The 22,114-nt window shown below is 38.3% G+C and overlaps 2 protein-coding genes across 2 annotated transcripts in view; both read right to left on the bottom strand.

Annotated features, from left to right (window-relative positions):
• Positions 1-3,147, bottom strand: part of mysm1 (Myb-like, SWIRM and MPN domains 1) — a 122,290-nt gene extending 119,143 nt beyond the window's left edge. Inside the window, exon 1 of the mRNA XM_059984320.1 lies at positions 3,056-3,147. Within this exon, the coding sequence (XP_059840303.1) occupies positions 3,056-3,144 (89 nt within the window). The 5' untranslated portion in view covers positions 3,145-3,147. The remainder of the gene's footprint in view (positions 1-3,055) is intronic.
• A 226-nt stretch (positions 3,148-3,373) lies between these two features.
• Positions 3,374-20,223, bottom strand: si:dkey-86e18.1 (uncharacterized protein LOC557342 homolog). The gene is made up of 5 exons (XM_059984321.1): positions 20,067-20,223; positions 14,058-14,098; positions 13,017-13,091; positions 5,009-5,192; positions 3,374-4,247 (listed from the first exon to the last, which is right to left on the bottom strand). Exons 1-5 carry the CDS (start codon positions 20,131-20,133, stop codon positions 3,787-3,789), a joined length of 828 nt encoding a protein of 275 aa, XP_059840304.1. The 5' UTR covers positions 20,134-20,223; the 3' UTR covers positions 3,374-3,786.
• Between the last annotated feature and the right edge of the window lie 1,891 nt (positions 20,224-22,114).

The following is a 22,114-nucleotide window of genomic DNA, read 5'->3' as shown; positions in this document are numbered from 1 at the left end:
AAGTGTTTCACTTCACACTTTACTGGATTGAACTCCATCTGCCACTTCTCGGCCCAGCTCTGCATCCTTCCCATGTCCTGGTATAACCTATGACACGTTCTACACCATCCACACTCCAACAACCTTCTTGACATCTGTAAACTTACTAATCAACCCTTTCACCTCTTCATCCAAGTCATTGATGAAAATCACAAAGAGCAGGGGTCCCAGAACAGACCCCAACAGAACAGCACTGGTCATCAACCTCCAAGCAGAATACATTCCATCTACTATCACCCTCTGTTTTCTGTTGGCAAGCGAATTCTGAATCCACGCAGCTAAGTTCCCCTAGATCCCATGTCTTTATAACCTTCTGAACGAGCCTACCGTGAGAAACCTTGTCAAACACCTTACTAAAATCCATGTACACTACACCCACAGCTCTACCTTCATCAATTTGGTTTATCATTTCCTCAAAGAATTATTTCAGGTTCATGAGGCATGACCTGCCCGAACAAAACCATGCAGCCTATCCCCAGTTAGACAACGCTTCTCCAAATGCTCGCGAATCTTTTTTCTATGAATCCGCTACAACATGATGCCCAGTACTGACATAAGGCTCACTGGTCTATCATTCCAAGGAATATCCTTATTACCTTTCTTGAATAAAGGAATAACATTTGCCACCCTCCAGTCATCTGGTACTACTACTGTGGTCAGTGAGACCACACAGATCATTGCCAAAGGTACAGCATCTTTTCCCTGCCTCCCGTAATAACCTAGGGTATAACTTGTCTGGTCCAGGGTGCTTAACACAAGCTCCAGCAAATCCTCTTTCTTAACATCAATATGTTTCAGCATATCAGTTTGTTTTTCGCTGTCCTCACAAACATCAAGGTCTCTCTCACGAGGGAATACTGAAGCAAAGTTTTCATTAAGGACCTGAGTTTAGGGAAAGGTTGAATTGATTAGGACTGTATTCCCTGGAGCACAGGAGACTGAGAGGAGATTTGATTGAGGTGTTCAAAATTATGAAGGGTTTACATAGGGTAAATGTTGGCAGCCTTTTTACCACTGGAGTTGAATGGCATTAGTTCTAGTGGCCGTATGTTAAGTGTGAAAGCTGAAAAATTCAAGAGGAACCTGAGGGGGAACTTCTTCATGCTGAGGCTAGTGTGAGTGTGGAATGAGCTGCCAGTGGATGTGGATTCATTTACAACATTTAATTGAAGACTGGATAATTACATGGATTGGATGGTTATGGTCCAGGTGCAGGTCAATAGGCAAAGCAGAATAACAATATTGCATGTACTAGATAGGCTAATGGGCTTGTTTCTGCACTGCAGCACCCTATAACGCAAATCCCATTCAAGTGCTCCCCAAACAACCTCCACATTTTTGTAATGCATATCTTGTTCCCAATTTCCACTCCCAAGTTCCTACCTAATAGCATCAAAATTTGCCCTCCCCAAATTAAACTTCCCCATACTGTCTTCTCCTATCCCTGTCCAAGGCTATGGTGAAGGCTAGGGACATGGTCATGGTTTCAGAAATGCAGACCTGCTGAAAAATCAATCATTTGACCAGGTTCATTGCCTAGATTCTGATCCAGTCTGGCTTCTTTTCTGGTCAACTCATCTACATAAAGCAATGGGCACCCATCCCCTGGGCACCCTTAACAAATTCTGCATTCTACACCTTTTGCAGTAAGGAGGGGTCAACCAAAATTAAGGAAATTAAAGTCACCACTGACAACAACCCTATTATTTTGGCAGCTTTCCAAAATCTTCCTCCTGATCTGTTCCTCAGTGTGTCTGTTGCTACTGGGGGAAATCAACTCCCAATACAGTGATTGCTCCCTTTCTCTTTCTGACTTCAACTCACACTGAGTCAGTTGACAATCCCTCTATGACGTTCTCCTTTGCTGCAAAAGTGACTTTGTCCCTGATTAGGAATGGGCTCCCACACTTCTTAACCTGATAACCATTTTCACGCCACCTATTTTAGTATGATTTGCAAAATTGACAATCAGTCCTTGTCTACTCTCACAAATAGCAATAACCCTAGCAATGCCCTGGGCAACTCCAATCCAAGAACAACCTTCCACCATCACCTTTTGCTTCCAACCATTAAGCCATTTGTGTATCCAATTATCTCACTCTCTCTGGATCCCATACGATTTAACTGTCCATAGCAAACTACAATGCTTGATCCTATCAAAGGCCTTACTGTCCATACAGACTACATCTACTGCCCTGCCTCAATGACCTTCAGTTAGTTTTTCAAATTAACTCAAAATCGTGCAAGATAATTTCCCACAAACAAAACCGCATGATTATCCCTAAACAACCCATCTTTCCAAATGTATCTGTATTTTATTCCACAGAATCCTCTTTGGCAACTAACCTACCACAGATGTTATGTCATCTGACACACAGCTTCGCAGGGTTTTCTTTACAGCCCTTCTTAAATAAAGGGAAATTTCAACCCCTTTATTTTCTTTTCCTGACTTTTTTTCCCACAGCTGAGCATTTGCAAGAGTTCAACCCAAAACCAGGAATTTAATAAACATAAGTTATTACATCAGACCCAGCGCAGCGCATTATCCTTCTCGGGTAAACACAGGTTAAATAACGCATAACATTTGAAGAAGAGCGGGACAATTCAAGTACGTAGTACTTATCCTCCCCCCCCCCCCCATCAACCACCAGAAAGATAATACCGCTATTTAAATCAATTCTGCATAAACCCAGCGTGCGCAGAATCGACCCCCGCCTTTCCACTAGATGAAATACTCCTAGAAATAAGGCAATTTGGAAAAATCCAGATCTTTGCCTCAAGGCTAGACCGCTGAATTAGGTCCACATGAATGCACGGTCATTTCGCATGTGAGGACAGCAGATTCCCTAGTCTCTGAATTAGCCAGCAGCCGCAGTGACAGCAAAACAAGGAGCTAGCGACACCTCTGCACCGCTTTCAGTAACCGCCAGCAGCCGCCACGCCTCACTCCCCCCCCACCACCTCGGACTATCAGTCCTGGCAGAACCACCTAACCCTTCCCCACCTTTCCTCTTACCCCAGGTTAGGCTCAGCTTCATCTCCTTCAATATCTACATCCACCTCCTCCGCCATGTCGCCCAGCGGAATCGTCATTTCCGGCAACATTCGTCATTTCCACGAAACTACCCGGATATCTTTTGCAAGGGGTCTGCAGTGCGCCCGCTGATGAAATTCATTGTCGTTTAATACCAAGTGTATGGGTTTACTTTAAAATCCGCCCAACCATTCCTCAAATCTACACCTTTGAACTGTTGAATTGGTACTGGACAGGAATGCCTTTTACAAGTAAATTACAAAAACCCAACGGATTTAATCACTCAGCAGTTTCTTAAGAACGAGGGTAACGACATTTCTTTAATTCTCAGTTGTGTAAATAACAAATCTTCACTTCAAGCATGATCCAGATATAACGGTGTGAATTTCATAGGGTTAATGATGAAATTTCAACATTACTTGCCACTAGTTCAGTTGATGAGAAACTGAAATTATATCCAGAACTACTTTTACCTAACATTAACTGCCAACATATTTAAATTAATGCATCATTTAGAAATAATTATTTGTTACAATGTCAATATATACTGATGGAATCAATATTAACTTTCAGAATGAAAGTAATTCCGTTATTTACAAGAGCTCTGTATTCACAAAGCAAACATTACAAATAAACTATATACATTTAGCAACAAGTACTTATTATAAAATACTAAACATTTAAAGCTACCAACATCAATTTGCATTTAGCACTTATAAATCTTCATCTGAAGAATAGCAAGATAATCCCAGAATCCTCGAGGTTTTTGTCTGTGAGATAGACACTGAGGAGTTTTCCCTGATCTCTATTGTTTGTATTTGTTCTTCCTCTTTGTCCAACTCTTTTATGGAACCATGGGAAGAGGAGGCTTGTAAATTTGGTAGCTGAGACAAAAGAATTTCAGTCATGTGGTGTGACGGTTCTCCCAATGAGATTTTGGAAGTTAAGTGCATTGAAAATCTTGGTGGAAGCCGATCAGAGTTAAAAGTCAGAGGTTGGTCCTGAAAATCAGGGTTAACTACAGAACAGTCATAGATAATGCCATCTGAAATATGTGGGCTGAGGTGGCTCCTTTTACTTCCTTCATCAGAATCTTCAATGTCATATTTCTGAGACACAACTTCTGCTTCATTTAATTGAGGTATGCATGGTCGTTTCAAACTCTGCAAAGAAGCTGCAAATGAAAAGAAAAACTTAATTTAGAAAAGAGAACACGGGTGCTATTAATAACAGTAAACACCACCATAAAGCTTAAAATTTTCAGAGCATGATGAAAAATTGCATATGTTAAAATAAGCCATCTAGATTTTCTGCCAAAGTAAATATTAATTTAATTCAATCATTCCAAGTAACATTCCAAGTGGAATTTTCTGATCAAATTGCTAGAAATTTATACAGCATGAAATTTTTGAATAAACCTAAATGAAAGACTAAAGCTAATTGAAGGATACCATTATTTGTCGGATGAAGAACTGTCTAAATAAATATTTACAAAATAAAGTATTTAAAGGTTCAGCATGAAAATGTGTATGTTAGAGACTATGCACAGAAATGTTTTTTGAAATCAAAGTAACATGGCACAGCTGATGAAATTAGCCAGGTCCATCCTGCACAAAACAATCATTAGCAATTAGAGGCTGCCAGTTAATTATGTGAAAGGCAGGAAATAGATTTCCAAAAATTAAATGGCACTTTCATAGTTGGATTCAGTGATCTTATTAAGCTTAGTCAAGGAAAGATAATTTATCCTTTGCTGAATGTAGTTCTTGTTTTGCTTTTTTTGTTAACATTATCTCTTACAAATACCTCATGACATTTAACATATTAAAATGCTCCTCCTGTATTATACAGAGAACATGGAAGTTAAACAATGAATGCAGTAAAATTCTGATAACCCATTATCTAACTTTATCCTTAAGTATTTAGTTTTGATACCTTGTTGGTTGATATCGGGTGTTCTTTTGCGTGTGTAAGCACGAGGTTTCCAAGGATGCTCTTTGTGGGAAGGATCTAAAGAACGGAGTTTCCACAAGAAACACCAATACTCTTTCTGAAGCTCTTCAATGTGATCCTGGAATTCCCCGATTTTCCGTTCTGAGTAATGGGATAACTGTGATTGCTGAAAAGGAGTGAGAGCATGTCTTCTTACTGCAAATTTTATTGACACTTCAGTTTCTTATGAAATACAAGCTTAGACATGAAGAATGTGGGTAAATGGAACAATTATATAAAAACCAAAACACTACAGATGCTGAAAATCTAAACCAATAAAGGAGAATGCTGTAAGTAGATCAGACAGCACATGCTATTCTCTAAACAGATGTGTGATTAAAACTTAGCATAAAAAACTTTTAAAAAACTGTTTATCTACTTCAAATTGCTTTCACACATTTTCTTTCTTTAAATTTTATTAACTTGGACTAAATGTTGTGCTTCACCATAAGAAATAGGAGCACAATGAGGCCATATAGCCCATTGAGTCTGCTCCGCTGTTTCATCATGGCTGATCCATTTTTCCTCCCAGCTAATCTTCTGCCTTCTCGCCATATCTCTTCATACCCTGAACAATCAAGAATCTATCAACCTTTGCCTTAAATATACTCAATGACTTGACCTCCACAGCCACCTCTGGCAAAGAATTTCCACAGATTTATGAATCTCTGGCTAAAGATATGCACCCTAATCTCCATTATAAAAGGACACTCCACTATTTTAAGCGTGTCCTCTGGTCTGTGACTCTCCCACTAAAAAAATCCTCCCCGTATCAACTTTATCAAGGCCTATCAACATATAATAGGTTTCAATTAGGTCACCCCTCATTCTTCTAAAGTCTAGTGAATATAGGCCCAGAGCAATCAAACACTCTTCATAGAGCAAGCCATTCAATCCTGTGATCATTTTCATGAACATCCTTTAAACCCTTTCCAGTGTAAGCAAATCCATTCTAAGATGTTGGAAAAAATAGATGCGCTTGAAAACTCTAGTAGACGAAATAATATTAAAATTGTTGGTCTTATAGAAGGTACAGAGGGAGAAAATCCAATAAAATTCTTCTAAGAATGGATTCCGAAAATTTTGGAAATGAAAGAAGGAAGTCAAGTAATTGAAATTGAAAGAGCACACAGAACTTTAAGACCAAAACCTCAACAAGATCAAAATCCAAGATCAATTTTGATAAAATGCTTAAGGTACCAAGATAAAGAAATGATCTTGAAGGCAGCTACTCAAGGTACTAAAAAGAGAAATGGGCCATTGATGATAGAAGGGAAGAGAGTTTTTTAAAATCCAGACATAAGTTACGATCTTCTGAAGAGACGGAAGGAATTTAATCCAGTGAAAAAATCTTTATGGGAAAAGGGCTATAAATTTTTATTGAGCTACCCAGCAAAATTGATAATTTTCCTGGATAACGAAGAAAGAAGATTTTTCGTTGACTACCGGAAAGCGGAGAAATTTGTACAAGAACTACCTGATATCCACGAGGAGTAAAGAATTATAGAAATGAAGTGGACTAATGATGAAGACTGAAATAAGGTTGGACTTGACGGACATTTATAAGGAATAAGAAAAAAAAATAGTTGAGGAGTATTAATTGGGAGTAGAGACATTGATTATTTTTTTTCTCACTAATATATTTTCTTGCTTTTTTTTTCGCGGGGGAGCTGGAAGAGCTCCTGATCGATGGCTGTGAGTTTCACATGTACAATCATGGCGATTGCCATGACCCGTAAAATGGGGGGGGGGGGGGGGGTAATGTTGTGTTTCTTTTTATTCGCAACATTAGTGGGGGGGGGGTATTTTGTTTTTTTTTCTTATATATTAGTTACCTTTCTTCTATTTTTCTTCTTTTTTGCCTGGATGGTTGGGGAGAAACTCATAGCAACATACAGAATTTTAAAGAGTTCCCAATGTATTATGAATGATTAATTTACTTAATTTTTTAAGTTTTAATGTTAATGGACTTAATGGACCTGTGAAAAGAAAAAGAATTTTAACATATATTAAGAAAATGAAAGGAGATATAGCTTTTCTACAAGAAACAGAACATAAGAAATTAAACAGAGATTGGGTTGGAAATGTCATTGCAGCTTCATTTAATTCAAAATCGAGTTGCAATTTTGGTTAATAAAATTTTACCAATTAAAATACAAAATGTAGTAATTGATTCTGTGGGGAGGTGTACGATTATACATGTTATGATTCCAGCCCCCTCCTTTGTGAGAATCGCAAGAGCACTAGTTGAGGGGGGGGGGGGTCAGTAGACCCAGGAAGTGGGAGAGAGAGAGACGTGCAGAGTACTGCGTTCCAGCGGGATGCAAAATAAGGCGACATTGACTATTGTCTCATGGAGACCACGTGTAAAGCCCTCGGGCAAAGTGGGCTGGTTGAGAGAGAGACTGCATCATCCCAACCTGATTGACACCTGCGACCCCGTGAGGAAGTATAAAGGAGGGTCTGGGGGGGGAAGCCCCTTCAGACGCACCAAGAAGACACGAGAGTGATACCGCCGTAGCGGGAAGCCATTTTAAAGGAAGCCACGTGCGTTAGATTCCGGGATTGGAATCACAGAAAACCGCTTTTAACTAACATCGGGGAGGGGGAGCCGGCTCCCCTGATTCAACGGATGCTTCATAAACACCCGGCAAGTCTTTCCTTTTCTCACCAATCTCTCTCTCTCTGTCGCACCACGTGAACCCCAGCGATTCCCAAAAGGCTGAAGCCTGCAGACTTCTGAGTGACTTTTATATTTCCAACGGACAATATATTATCCCCTAGACAACAGTAGAGCTCATTTCTTAAAGATGATTATTACTATACCCGTGCTTTAGATTGAGTATTGACGACATGCATTATCTGAATGCTTGTATTAACCTTACTTTTGTGCCCCTTTATAAATAAAAACGTTTGAAAATAGTGACATCAGACTTCAACAGACCTCTCTATCTTTGCTGGTAAATTATCCAGTTACGGGATACGTAACATACATTGTCAAATCTTTTCAGAATTATGGACTCTTATGAACATTTATGCACCAAATGAAAATGATGCAAAATTCATACAAGAAGTTTTTTTGAACTTGGCTGATGCACATGATAAAATATTAATAGGTGGAGACTTTAATTTTTGTTTAGATCCAGTTTTGGATAGGTCAACTAAAGTTGCTACAAAATCAAAAGTAATAAAACTAACTTTATCATTAATGAAAGATTTAAACCTGATTGATATATGGAGGAAAATTAATCCAAGAGAAAGAAACGATTCATTTTATTCAAATAGACATAAAACTTACTCAAGGATTGATTTTTTTTATTATCAAAAAATATTCAGGATAGAGTGAAAAGCGTGGAATATAAAGCAAGAATCCTGTCAGATCATTTCCCCCTTGATAGTGATAATGATAGATAAGGAGGAATCGATCTATAGATGATTTAATTCAATTTTATTAAAACGTCAAGATTTTTGTGATTTTAATGAAAAAACAGATTCAATTTTTTTTTGGATACAAATTTACATTCAGTTGAGGATAAAATTGTATTATGGGAAGTGATGAAAGCATATTTAAAGAGTCAGATTATAAGTAATACATCTAAAATTAAGAAGGAATACATGGCAGAAATAGATCAATTGGAAAAAGATATCATAAAGTTAGAAAAAGAATCTCAAAGATACATGACAGAAGAAAAACCAAGACAACTTGTTAATAAAAAATTACAATATAATACACTCCAGACATATCATACAGAAAAAGTAATTATGAGAACTAAACAGAAATATTACGAATTAGGTGAAAGATCACATAAGATTCTTGCTTGGCAGCTGAAAACAGAACAGGGTTCTAAAACAATAAATGCAATTAGAACAAGTGCAAATAAGGTTACTTATAGACCTTTAGAAATTAATGAAACTTTAAAAAAAATTTATACTGAACTATATCAATCAGAATCACAAAATAAGATTGCCGAGATAGATAAATTTTTATCACAAATACCCCTTCCAAAATTAAATTTGGAAGAACAGAAAGGGTTAGATATGCCCTTTACATTAAAAGAGGTTGAAGAAGCTTTAGGATCACTTCAGAATAATAAATCCCCAGGAGAAGATGGTTTTCCTCCTGAATTTTATAAAAAATTTAGATTTATTAATTCCTCCTTTTATGGAATTAATATATCAAGTGGAAAGAATGCGTGCAGACTCGAGGGGCCGAATGGTCTACTTCTGCACCTATTGTCTATTGTTTATTGTCTTTTTTAACAGCGATCATAACTGTATTGCCAAAAAAAGAGATCCTTTAAAACCAACATCATATAGGCCTATTTCTTTGTTGAATACAGATTATAAAATAATCGCAAAAATTTTATCTAATAGAATATCTAAATATTTACCAAAATTAATACATATGGATCAAACAGGTTTTATTAAAAACAGACAATCAATGGATAATATAACCCGGTTACTTAGTATAATTCATTTGGCACAAAAAAAGAGAGGAAATGAGTGTGGCAGTTGGTTTGGATGCAGAATTGGAATGGGATTTTTTATTTAAGGTATTGGAAAAATATGAGTTAGGAAAATCTTTTATACAATGGATTAAAACCTTAAATACTGATCCTCAAGCTAAAGTAGTTACAAATGGTCAGATTTCAACACCATTTTGCTTAATGAGGTCAACTAGACAAGGCTGCCCATTATCACCTGCTTTATTTGTATTGGCAATAGAACCATTAGCTGAATTAATTAGAACAGATTCAGACATTGGGGGCTTTACAGTTAATCAAGAAGAATATAAGATTAATTTATTTGCTGATGATGTTTTGATTTATTTAACAAACCCATTGCAACCTTTGCAAAGACTATCTTTTAGATTGGAAGAATATGGGAAAGTATCAGGGTATAAAGTAAATTGGGATAAGAGTGAAATTTTACCCCTTACCAAAGGAAATTATAATCAATGTCAATTAGTAACTCAATTTCGATGGTCAATAAATGGGATAAAATATTTAGGTATTAGAGTTGATAATGATGTAAAAAATTTACATAAAAATTATTTGCCATTATTAAAAAAATAAGAGGATTTTGATAAATGGATGATGTTACCAATAACATTAATAGTTATGAATATATTTCCTAGATTGCAATATTTATTCCAAACTTTACCAATACAATTGCCTCAGAAGTTTTTTCAAGAACTGAATAAATATGTAAGGAAAAAATATGTAAGAATAAAATATGAAGAAATATGAAGAATAAATATGTAAGGAAATTTCTTTGGAAAGGAAAGATGTCATGAATATCATTGGAAAAATTGACATGTAAATTTGATTTAGGAGGGTTACAACTTCCAAATTTTAAGAATTATTATAAAGCAAATCAACTTAAATTTATTGCGTCTTTTTTTGATGAAGAAAATCCGGCATGGATTAGAATAGAATTAGATAAGATAGGGGAAAACATACCAGAAGATTTTATATATAAATGGGAATCCAAATGGCTACGGGAAAAAAAAGAATCTCCTATATTAAGACACTTGATTGAATTATGGAATAAGGTAAATATGGACGATGAGATAAAGAAATCTTTATTAGCAAAAAGAACTTTAATTCAAAATAGGCTTATTCCTTTTACAATGGATAATAAACTTTTAAATAATTGGTTCCAAAAGGGGATTAAATATATAGGTGATTGTTTTGAAGGTATATTGATGTCATTTGATCAATTAAAAAATAAATATAAAATATCAAACAACACTCTTTTCTGTTATTTTCAATTAAAGGCTGATTTACAAGAAAAGCTGGGTCAAACAATGTTGATGCCAAAACCTAGTGAAATAGAAATATTAATTCAAAAAGGAAAATTTTTTAAAATTACATCCTGTATGTACAACTTGATTCAAAAACAGACAAAATCAGGAATTCATAAATCAAGACAAAAATGGGAATCTGATTTGAATATTAAAATTGATGGAAAAAGCTGGTCAAGATTATGTTCTGATAGTATGATAAATACAATAAATGTTCGACTTAGATTAGTACAATATAATTTTTTACATCAATTATATATAACACAACAGAAAATAAATAGATTAAATTCAAATATGTCTGATCAATGTTTTCGATGTAATCAAGAAATTGGTACTTTTTTACATTCTACTTGTTTTAAAATTCAATCATTTTGGATAAATCTAAGACTTTTATTGGAACAAATTACTGGAGTACAACTCCCACATAGTCCAATATTATTTTTATTAGGAGACATTGAAGGGACAATACCGAAACGTAAATTGAATAAGTATAAGAAAAAATTTTATAAAAATTGCATTGGCAGTAGCCAAAAAAGTTATCACAGTTACTTGGAAATCTGATTTATATCATAATATATTTATGATATATTTTTGAAAATTTGACTCCCATACCTACAAAAGACAGGATTAAATACATAGGTCCTTTGAAGATAAAATTATAAAGCAATTGGGGAAAGTAAAAATAAATATTAAAATTATTTTGAACTCCATGGAGCATGTGGGGATCCTCCGTTATCCAGGCAATCTTTCTCTTTCTTTTTTTTCTTTCTTTAGACAAGGATTGGGGGGGGGGGGAAGGGTTAATATTATTTTTTCTCTTTCTTACTATTTTATCATTACATTTATTCTTTGTAATTTTCAAAAAAATTAATTAATAAATAAAAAAGATTCTCAATGGACATATTCATCTATTTTTATGGTCGAGTAAAATATCTAGAATCTCCATGGAAAAATGAGAAATATAAGATTACTTAAATGCCCAGATTGTTTAATCTATGTATTTTAATATTTTAAAATTAATATATCCCTTATTATAAGTTAGTTTCTTTAATTGGTATTTTAAACTGACTGAGAGCGGGATGCCTACTCTTCTATTTCTTTTTTTCTTTTCTCCTTCCTTTCCTCTGTCTTTTATGTTTTTTTCCCTCCCTCCTTTTTTCTAAATGCAGGGAGATGGTGTTGGGATAGGTGTTCTTTTCCCCCCTCTCGGACTTATTAATGTATTTGAATTATTTTTTTTCAATATGTATTAATTGTTGTATTAATTGAGTCCCTATATTCCTTCTTTAAAATTAAATAATTTTAAAAATGTGTTGCCTCACCTGGAAGGACTGGTGGGGCCTCGTATGGTAGTGAGGGAGGAGGTGTAGGAGCATGTGTGGCACTTGTTTCCGTTTGCAAGGCTAAGTACCAGGAGGGAGATCAGTGGGGAGGGATGAGAGGACAAGGAATGAACATCACATGAACATCAATTTTCTTGAAAACCCTGATCGCATGAACATCGATTTCTCAAAGTTCTGGTAATTAACCCCCCCTCACCATTGCCCATTCCCTCTCTCACCTTCCCCCCACCTTCTTACTCTGACTTCTCTTCCTTTCCAATCCTGAAGAAGGGTCTCGGCCTGAAACGTCCACTGTTTACTCATTTCCATAGATGCCGCCTGGCCTGCTGAGTTCCTCCAATATTTTTTGTGTGTTGATTTGGATTTCCAGCATCTGCAGATTTTCTTGTGAGCTTACTCTCCACACCTTACTGCATCAGGTTGTATATCAACTAATTGTACACAGCTAGGACACAGCATTCATGGTTGATCCTGAGCAATGGAGACCCCAGGAAGATCTGCCTACTAACTTTGCAGATTTTCAATTTATTCCTATCCCAGAACTCTACAACACGAGCAGGATTATACATGGGTAAATAGGTTCAACAAAATATGACCCACTTCCTCGACAATGCAATGGTATCCACAATTTAATTACTCCACACCAAGACAGAAATATTCAAGAATTGTGCAAATATAACTTCAAATATTTCACATTGAAAAGATGAAAGGTGATTTTGCTTAAACTGGGTTATTCTTTCATCTGTAGTGAAATATTTTAACTTGTTGGTGCAGTTTTTATTTTGGAAACTGAATTATTTACCTGCAGGTAATACTCAATTTCAGACTTGATACTTGGAATCCATTTTTTCACATCAAAGGCCGAATTCAATGAAGACTACAAATAAAAACAAAAATAATTCATATTATGGAACATAAATACTTGAATTGAAGCTGCCATGTAATAATCATTTCAAGATGTATGAAGGTACTTAGTTTTAGGGTAAAGATAAGATCATCGATTAGCTTGTATTGACAATGTTTTTCCTCAGTGAAATGAAAATTACGATATCAAAGCTGTCAATTCAGACTAGATCAACAGCACATCATGCCATTAGGGTGGAGTCTAACCTAACCAATAAAAGGTGTTGCTCCTCCAACTTGAGCATGGCTTCATTATAACAGTAGAGGAGGCCATGGACCGGCACATCAGAATTTGAGGAATTAAAATGGGTGGCCACCAGGAAACTCACTTTTCTGGCAGACCAGGTGCTCAACGAAGCAGTCTCCCCATTTATTGTGGGTCTCACCAATATACAAGAGACTATAATGGGAGGACCAGATACTGTAGGTGACCATAACAGACTCGAAGGTGAAGTCTCGCTTCATTTGGAAGGAATATCTGGGGCCCTGAATGGTAGTGAGGGAGGAAGTTACTGTAGTAATTTTGTATCGCACTGTACTATTGTCACAAATAAAAAAAATTTCATGACATTTATCACCTACCACCTTGTAAATATTCCTTCCCTCCCCCCTTCTTGCTCGAAATTCTCATCTTTTTTCTAGCCCTGATGAAAGGTCTCAACCCAAAATGTTGACTGTTTACTCTTTTCCCATAGATGCTGCTAGGCCTGCTGAGTTCTTCCAGCATTTTGTGTATGTTGGTTAGATCTCCAGCATCTGCAGACTTTCTCGTTAATGTAAAATGCCATTTGGATGCAAGCTACTCAAATGTAACACGTGTTCTTCCAGATTGCATTTGGCCTCTCCGTAGCAAAGAAGGCAGACACACAAGTTGATGTGGAAGGGGATAGGAGAGTTAACATGACATGCTGCAGACTGAAAAATAGCTGTGCATACCCACCAGCTTTGGTCGATTTTGATGGATCTCTCTTATACGGCCCTCTATTGAACAAAAAAAAATACAGATGAGGGATGGTCAGACATTAATAAATTTTGGATGACAACATTTTGCAGTTAGAGAGTTAATAAATGTAAAATTTTCAGTTTCTTCACAGATCAATAGCAACATGACAAGGGGTCAACTATGATATTAGGAGTGACTAAAAGGTCATTCACAGTGTTACATTTTAGAGCTTCTTAGAGGGGGATGAAGCAGAGGTTTGGGAATGGAATTCCAGACACTGGACCTCAAACAACTAAAAGCACTGTTGCCAATAGTAAAAGTTTGGTTTTAGAATGCTAGAGCCCAAAATAGAAAGACCAGATATCTCAAACAATTTTAAGGCCTGTGGCAGTTGAAAGGTTAAAAATAAACACCCTAGAACTGTGTTTGACTGTTCAAAAACACTGGAGGATCTGAAGTCAGGCAGGATTTATGGAAATGAATAAATGGTTGACATTAGGAAGGATGAAGAGGCCAGAATAAGAAGGGGTGGGGAGAAGAAGAAAGAGAACAAGTTAGAAGATGATAGATGCTGGAAATCCAAAGCAACACGCACGAAACACTGCAGAAACTCAGCATGTCAGGCAGCATCTCTGGAAATGAATTAATGTTTCAGGCCGAGATCCTTCTTCAGGACTGAGAAGGAAGGGGAAAAGACCAGAATAAAATGAGAGGAAGAAGGGCTGATTGGAAGATGATAGGTGGGTGAGAAAGGTAAAGGGCTGGGGAAGAATGAAAGACGAAAGAAGAGAGTGGCCATGAGAGAAAGGGAAAGTGGAGGCGATAGGCAGGTGAGGAGAAAAGAGGCCAGAGTAGGGAGTAGAAGGTTGTGTATGTGGGGAGGTTGGGTGGGGGGAGAAATGGGAATTACCAGACAGAGAAATTGTGGTAGGAAAGGAACCAATGAACACTAGAAACCTCAAGCAGATAGAGGAGCAAGCTGTTACTATAGTAACAGGAGATAACTAGAGGCCCATGTTAAGTAAGTGTGGTGAGATATGGCCATGCGGCTCACTTGGGGCAGCTTTCGAGCAATCTCTACCTGACTGGCCTAATATCAATGACTAGAATGCTACAGAACTGGTGAAATGGAAAATGTATGTTGTTGTGCAACACCAATAACCTAGGTGTAACAGACCAAATGGGTTGGCCCTGTTCTGGATTATAAATGTTGTATTATCTAAGTGGAGGAGAGAATAAGGTACAGGAAGAAATTGGCTCTAAGAAAACAGGATTTAGCTTCTCATCAAACTTGGAATGACACTGAACCTGTAGCAAAAATCTAGAACCCGCTGGGCTCAATTTTGACAGTTCACTTACATTGACTTTCTACTCTTTGAATTGCATACTCACTGTGGGTCTGAAATTTAGAGAAAAATTGGAAGCCAAAAGCCTAACTGAGACTGGTCACGTGGTGACCCGATGGCCAGCATTAACTTAGAACCATAGAACACTACACCACAGAAAACAGGACATTCAGCCCTTCTAGTCTATGCCAAAACTTTATTCTGCTAGTCCCATTGACCAGCACACAGTCCATAACCCTCCAGATCTCTCCATTCCATGTATCTATCCAATTTATTCTTAAAACTTAAGAGTGAGCCCACATTTATCATGTCAGATGGAAGCTCGTTCCCACACTCCCACCACTCTGAGTGAAGTTCCCCCTAATCCTTTCCCCTTTCACCCTAAAGCCATGTCCTCTCGTACTTATCTCTCCTAATCTAAGTAGAAAGAGCCTACTTGCATCTACTCTGTCTATACCCCTCATAATTTTGTAAACCTCTATCAAATCCATCAAATTCTATCAAAATCTATCAAATTCATTCTTCTACGCTCCAAAGAATAAAGTCCTAACCTGTTCAATCTTTCCCTGTAACTCAACTCCTGAACTCCTAGTAAATCTTCTATGCACTCTTTCAATCTTACCAATATCCTTCCTATAGTTAGGTGACCAGAACTGCACACAATATTCCAAATTTGGCCTCACCAATGTCTTATACAATTTCACCATAACATCCCAACTCCTATACTCAATATTTTAATATATGAATGCCAGGATGCCAAAAGCCCTATTTACAACCCTGTCTACCTGTGACGCCACTTTCAGGGAATTATGTACCTGAACCCCCCCCAGATCCCTTTGTTCCTCTGCACTCCTCAGTCCTGACGAAGAGTCTCAACCCAAAACGTCAACAGCGTTTCCCCCTATAGATGCAGCCTGGCCTGCTGTGTTACACCAGCATTTTGTGTGTGTTGTTTGAATTTACCTGATTTACTTTTGGAGCCTTTTTTAAACAAAGGAACAATGTGAGCTACCCTCCAATCCTCCGGCACCACAACCGTGGCTAAGGACATTTTAAATATTCCTGCCAGAGCCCCTGTAATTTCTACACTAGTCTCTCTCAAGGTCTGAGGAAATATCATGTCAGGCCCAGGGGATTTAACTACCTTTAGTAGCTGTAAGGCAGCAAGCACCTCCTCATCTTTAATCTCGATATGTTCCTCAACACTACTACTTGTTTCCCCTTCCTTCCATATACGCTATGCTAGTTTCCTGAGTAAACACTCATGCAAAAAAACTGTTTAAGATCTCACCCATCTCGTGAGGCTCCACACATAAACAATCACTCTGATCTTCTAGGGGACCAATTTTGCCCCTTACTACCCTTTTACTCTTAATATACTTGTAGAAACTCTTCAGATTTTCCTTCACGTTATCTGCCAAAGCAACCTCATGTCTCCTTTTGCCTTCCTGATTTCCTTCTTTAGTATTTTCTTACATTTTCTATACTCTTCAAGTACAGGTGTCCCCCGCTTTACGGATGTTCACTTTACACCACTTCACTTTTACAAAAGACCTAAATTAGTAACCTGTTTTCGCATTACAAAGAGGATTTTCACTTTGAAGACAATTTTTCCCATATAAATGAATGGTTTTTCACTTGACGCCATTTCGGCTTAAGAAAAGGTTTCATAGGAATGCTCTACCTTTGTAAAGGGGAGGGACACCTGTACCTCATTTGTTCCTTGTTGCCTATGCCTGCTATATCCCGCTCTCTTTTTCTTAACCAGATTGCCAATAGCCCTTGAAAACTAAGATACCCTATGCCTGTTAACTTTGCCTTTAATCCTGGCAGGAACATGTAAACTCTGCACTCTCAAAATTTCGCCTCTGAGGCCTTCCACTTACTGAACACATCCTTGCCAGAAAACAACTTATCCCAATCCACTCTTCCTAGATCCTTTCTCATTTCCACAAAATTGGCCCTTCTCCAATTTAGAACCTCAACTCGAGGACCAGACCTATCCTTATCCATAATTAACTTGAAACTAATGACATTATGGTCACTGGACCCAAAATGTTCACCTACACATACTTCTGTCACTAGATCTGTCTGGTTCCCTAATAGGAAATCAAGTATTGCATCCTGTTTCATCATAGTCTGAACCCTTAATGCCTAGGTGGCACATGGGGCCTCCACAAGGGTCTTCCATTTCTGCCGGTCTTTCCCTCTGCTGCTCGCCGTTACTCAGTTCATGTCTACTTCATTCAGTTCTGCTTCCACAGATCTCCGCATGTCATTTTGGGCCTGCCCCTACTTCACTTTCCCTGTGGGGTCCACCTTAGTGCTACTTTGGCTAGTTGATCATTTGGCATTCTCATTACATGGCCCAGCCATCTCCATCATCTTCTTTTCACACAAACTGAGATTGATTGCATATTGCAAGATGTAAGCAAGTCTTGATTTCTGATAATTCTCAGGCCAGAAGATCTTCTAAATACATCGTAGACATTTTGTCTGGAATGTGTCAAGTTTCTTGCAGATGTCTTTCATCACCTTCAAACATTCACTTCCATAAAGTAGCACACTTGGGATGTTGCTTTTAAAAATTCTGATTTTGGTGTTAAGTTTGAGTTGTGTGGATTTCCAAACTGCATTAAGGCTGCCAAAAGCTTGATTTGCTTTAGATAGTCTTGCTAATACGTGCTTACCACCATCTCCATCAGTGCTGACTTTACTCCCAAGGTACGTGAACTCATCTACCTCTTCCATTTGCTGATTATTGAATATTACTAGTTGCTGGTTGGAACGTCCACCTTCATGATCTTTGTTTTTCTCACTTGAATGTTCATCCCAAGCTGCGATGCATATGCTGTAAGTCTGTCTGATTTCTCCTGAATGTCATAATGACATCTTGCTAGCAGACTGATATTGTCAGCAAAAATTAGGTCTTCAAGTGTTGAGGTAAGTGTCCATTGAATACCCTGTTTCTTTTTTGTGATTGTTTCCCTCATAAACCAATCCATTACTAAAATGAAGAGAAAAGGTTATAGGATACACCCCTGTTTAACTCCTGTGCATACCCCAAAGCTTTCTGTCAATTGCTTTCCACAAATCACCTTGCACTGAAAGTCGCTGTACATCATTTGGATAATGTTTAAAATTTTTTGGGAAAATCCCCATCTTCTTAAAATTTTCCAGTGTTTCTCCGTGGATACTGTCAAATGCTTTTTTGAAGTCCACAAATAGTACATAAAGATTGCTGTTCAACTCTGCAGATTTTTCAAAAATTTGTCTTAGTACAAATATATGGTCTATGCAAGATTGACCTTTCCTAAAGCCTCCTCTTTCTTAGGTACCTCTATTTATTGATTTAGAAAACTTTCCTGAACACATTTGACTAACTCCAAGCCATCTAGCCCTTTCACAATGTGGGAGTCCCAGTCAATTTGACTGAATTTGAAATCAAAGACAGAACTCTTCATCCATTTGTTGTGCAGTGTATGTAAAGCAGCATCATGTGATGAAGAAATGCTATTCCTAATATGAAAACTAGTCTCCCACGGAAAAGTTGTGGAAAGATTTCTTATACAAATACTTGTTGAGACTGATCTGCCACTCAACAGGACCATTTCTGACCTTCTAACTCAACACCTTTTCGTGCTAGATCATCAAAGGGTGTTTGATTTTTCCAATGCACTTAGCACACAAGAACGTGTGAAATTAGCTGCAAAAGCTAGTCATTATGGCATTTTATATAGTGAGCTGTGATTGGGACAGCAATGCTGTGTGGAGAACATATCACAAAACCCTGCCTTTCCCAGTTTCGTGTTGTCATGCCTGGAACCCACCAGTTGAGGGAACTCCCAGATCAACGAAATGCATGGCTTGCTGGGCAGGGAGCAGCAAAGACAATGTACAGCCGTTGCCTGGGATAACTGGTGTTGGTTGGGCTGCGGGGGCAGGAGCAGGCGCTCAATGCTGAGGCACAGCGCTGCATCGTGGATCCCATTATTGAGAACCGGCAAAGGTGTTCTAACTGTTGACAGATCACCTACCCAGTCTTCCTCCACCCCAGTCAAATCCCTTAGTCTCTCTCTTTACATCACATTGGACATGATGGACACTACTGTCTCCCCATAGTTATCTGGCTGCAAACCTCACCCCATCCTGAGATTTCTGCAGCTAGCTAGACCTTTAAGAACTTGCTCCTCATTTCAATCCTAAATAGTAAAGATTTATTTCTAAGATTATCCACTACTTAGATTCATCAGCTAGGGGAAACCCCGCATCTACCTTGCCAATATTTAAGAATCACCACCTCACTACTTATTTAACAAAAAAATATATATATATACACACACATATATATATATATATACACGCGCGTCTTTACTATGTTTCGCATTGCTACCGCAAAGACAACAAATTTCACGACGTATGCCGATGACATTAAACCTGGTTTTGACTGCATAAGCAGAACCATTTAAAACGAGTCCTGCAACTATCCTGCTGGGGGAAAAAGCCACACTCAGTATTCAATTCCGGGCGGTTACAATCTGGGGGTTCTCCTCACTGGTACTATCCCTTATTCCAAGCACGTTTAGAGACAATGAAACGTGTATTCAAACAATAAACACGAGGAAATCTGCAGATGCTGGAAATCACGCGGGTTTCCTACCCTCCTTCTCTCTCTGCAGCCACAGCCGGTTTAGTCTCCCCAGCTGTTTCTCCTCATTGCGAGCCATCGTTGGCGTTTACAAAGGCGTTCCTCCTCCTCCGGGTCTTCCTGTTTCCCGAAAGCCTCTTGGGAAGAACAGAGAGAGAGAGAGAGAGAGAGAGAGAGAGAGAGAGAGAGAGAGAGAGAGAGAGAGAAAACCCACAACGGTAACATGTGACGCACAATCAAAGATTTGGCTGTGACGTTGGAGAAGAAGGGGAGAGGGTGGAATCTGTGTTGGGCGGGCAATGACGCACATCGTGTCACGTGGGAGGAAACGCGGGTACCGGGCGGGCTGTGACGCATGCCGTGTCATGTGGGAGGAGGCGCGGGCGCTGGGCGGGCTGTGACGTGCGGTAGGAGGAGGCGGAGGTGTTTGTCGGCTGTTCCTCAGGCTGCCGAGGGGCATCAAATCATAAAGCTGACCACTCCAGAAAAGCTTCTCGACCCAAACCGGTGATTGTCCCACTGGATTCCGGCGCCTGTATTCTGTTGTCTTAATTTTGACACTCTTGAAGCAGCCTTATCATTGATGCATGGCGCAGCTGTAGAACTCAGTCCACTTGGACTGAAGCCATGGATTTCCCAGAATGTGCAAAGGATCTTGGCACTGGATGAGGACTCCCAGAATAGTACATGGTTCTCCAAGAATGAAGGCAGGGATCGAAAATGAGAAACAGGTGCTTTAAAATATCTGTTATGGGAGGACATTTATGACAAATGGACCATCTAGCACACTCCCATCATCCAGCGCCAGGTCTGTAGACCTGCAGGTCATACATATGAAGTATACATCCAAGTACAGTTTTGGCCTCTACCACCTTTAAATCTTTGTCCCTGCCTATTCACATAACCAATCCATATCTGCACCTGCCCCCAAGCCTCTCAGCATTCTCCTCACAACCTATGCTGTTAACTTACTTTGTATTGCCAGCAAATTTAGTTCTTTTACACTTGGCCCTTTCTTCTAAATCACTGATACAGATCGTGAACAGTAGGAGCCCCAGTAAATTTCCCTGCAATAGTCATTGTCCTTCAACCTGAAAATAACACATTTATCCTTACTCTCTGCTTTCTATCTGTCAATCAGCCATCAATTATCAGTTCATTATCCCCAATCTCATGAGCTCTAATTTGTTTAACAATCTGTACTGCAGTACAAATGCACCAAACCAACTAGGTTTGCCTTTATAAGTTCTACTAACTGAGACCATGAAAATGATCTGTCAAGATAAAACTGATTTGACAACCCAATCCTATTATTTTAAGTGTTCAGTTACCAATTCTTTCTGTTTGATTCCAACAATTTCTCTGCTGCTGATAGCAAGCTAATTTTTCTATAGTTACTTTTCCTTAGATAATGAGGTTACATTTACAGTGTTTCCTTCTAATCTGTGAAAACCATTCTAGAATCTGGAAATTTGCAAGATAAGTTCAAAGTAAATTTATTATTGAAGTACATATATGTCACCATATACAACCCTAAGATTAATTTTCTTGTGGGCATACTCAGTAAATCCGAGAACCCATAATAGAAAGACCTCACCCAATAGGGCAAACAAACAACCAATGTGCAAAAGGCAAGAAACTGTGCAACACAAAAGAAAAATAAAATAAATAAAGAAGCAATAAATATTGGGAACATGAGATGGAGAGTCCTTGAAAGTGAGTCCATAGGTTGTGGGAACAGTTCAGTGATGGGGCAAGGGAAGTTCAGTGAGGTTATCCCCATTGGTTCAAGAACTTGATGGTTGTGAGGTTTATACTGTTCCTCAAACCTGGTGGTGTGAGTCCTGAGGCTCCTGTACCTTCTTTCTGATGGCAGCAGCAAGAAGAGAGCATGACCTGTGTGGTGGGGAATCCCTGATGATAGATGCTGCTTTCCTGTGAGTGCCCTGTGTCGATGTACTCAGTGATGGGGAGAGCTTTACCTATGGTGGACTGGATCATATCCACTACTTTGTGTAGACTTTGATGTTTCCATACCAGAATGTGATGCAACTAATCAA

The sequence above is a fragment of the Hypanus sabinus genome, chromosome 11 (genome assembly GCF_030144855.1).
Source record: "Hypanus sabinus isolate sHypSab1 chromosome 11, sHypSab1.hap1, whole genome shotgun sequence".
In the NCBI taxonomy this organism is placed as follows: Eukaryota; Metazoa; Chordata; class Chondrichthyes; order Myliobatiformes; family Dasyatidae; genus Hypanus; species Hypanus sabinus.
The sequence above is the reverse complement of the archived record's forward strand: the minus strand, read 5'-3'. Positions and strand labels throughout refer to the sequence as shown.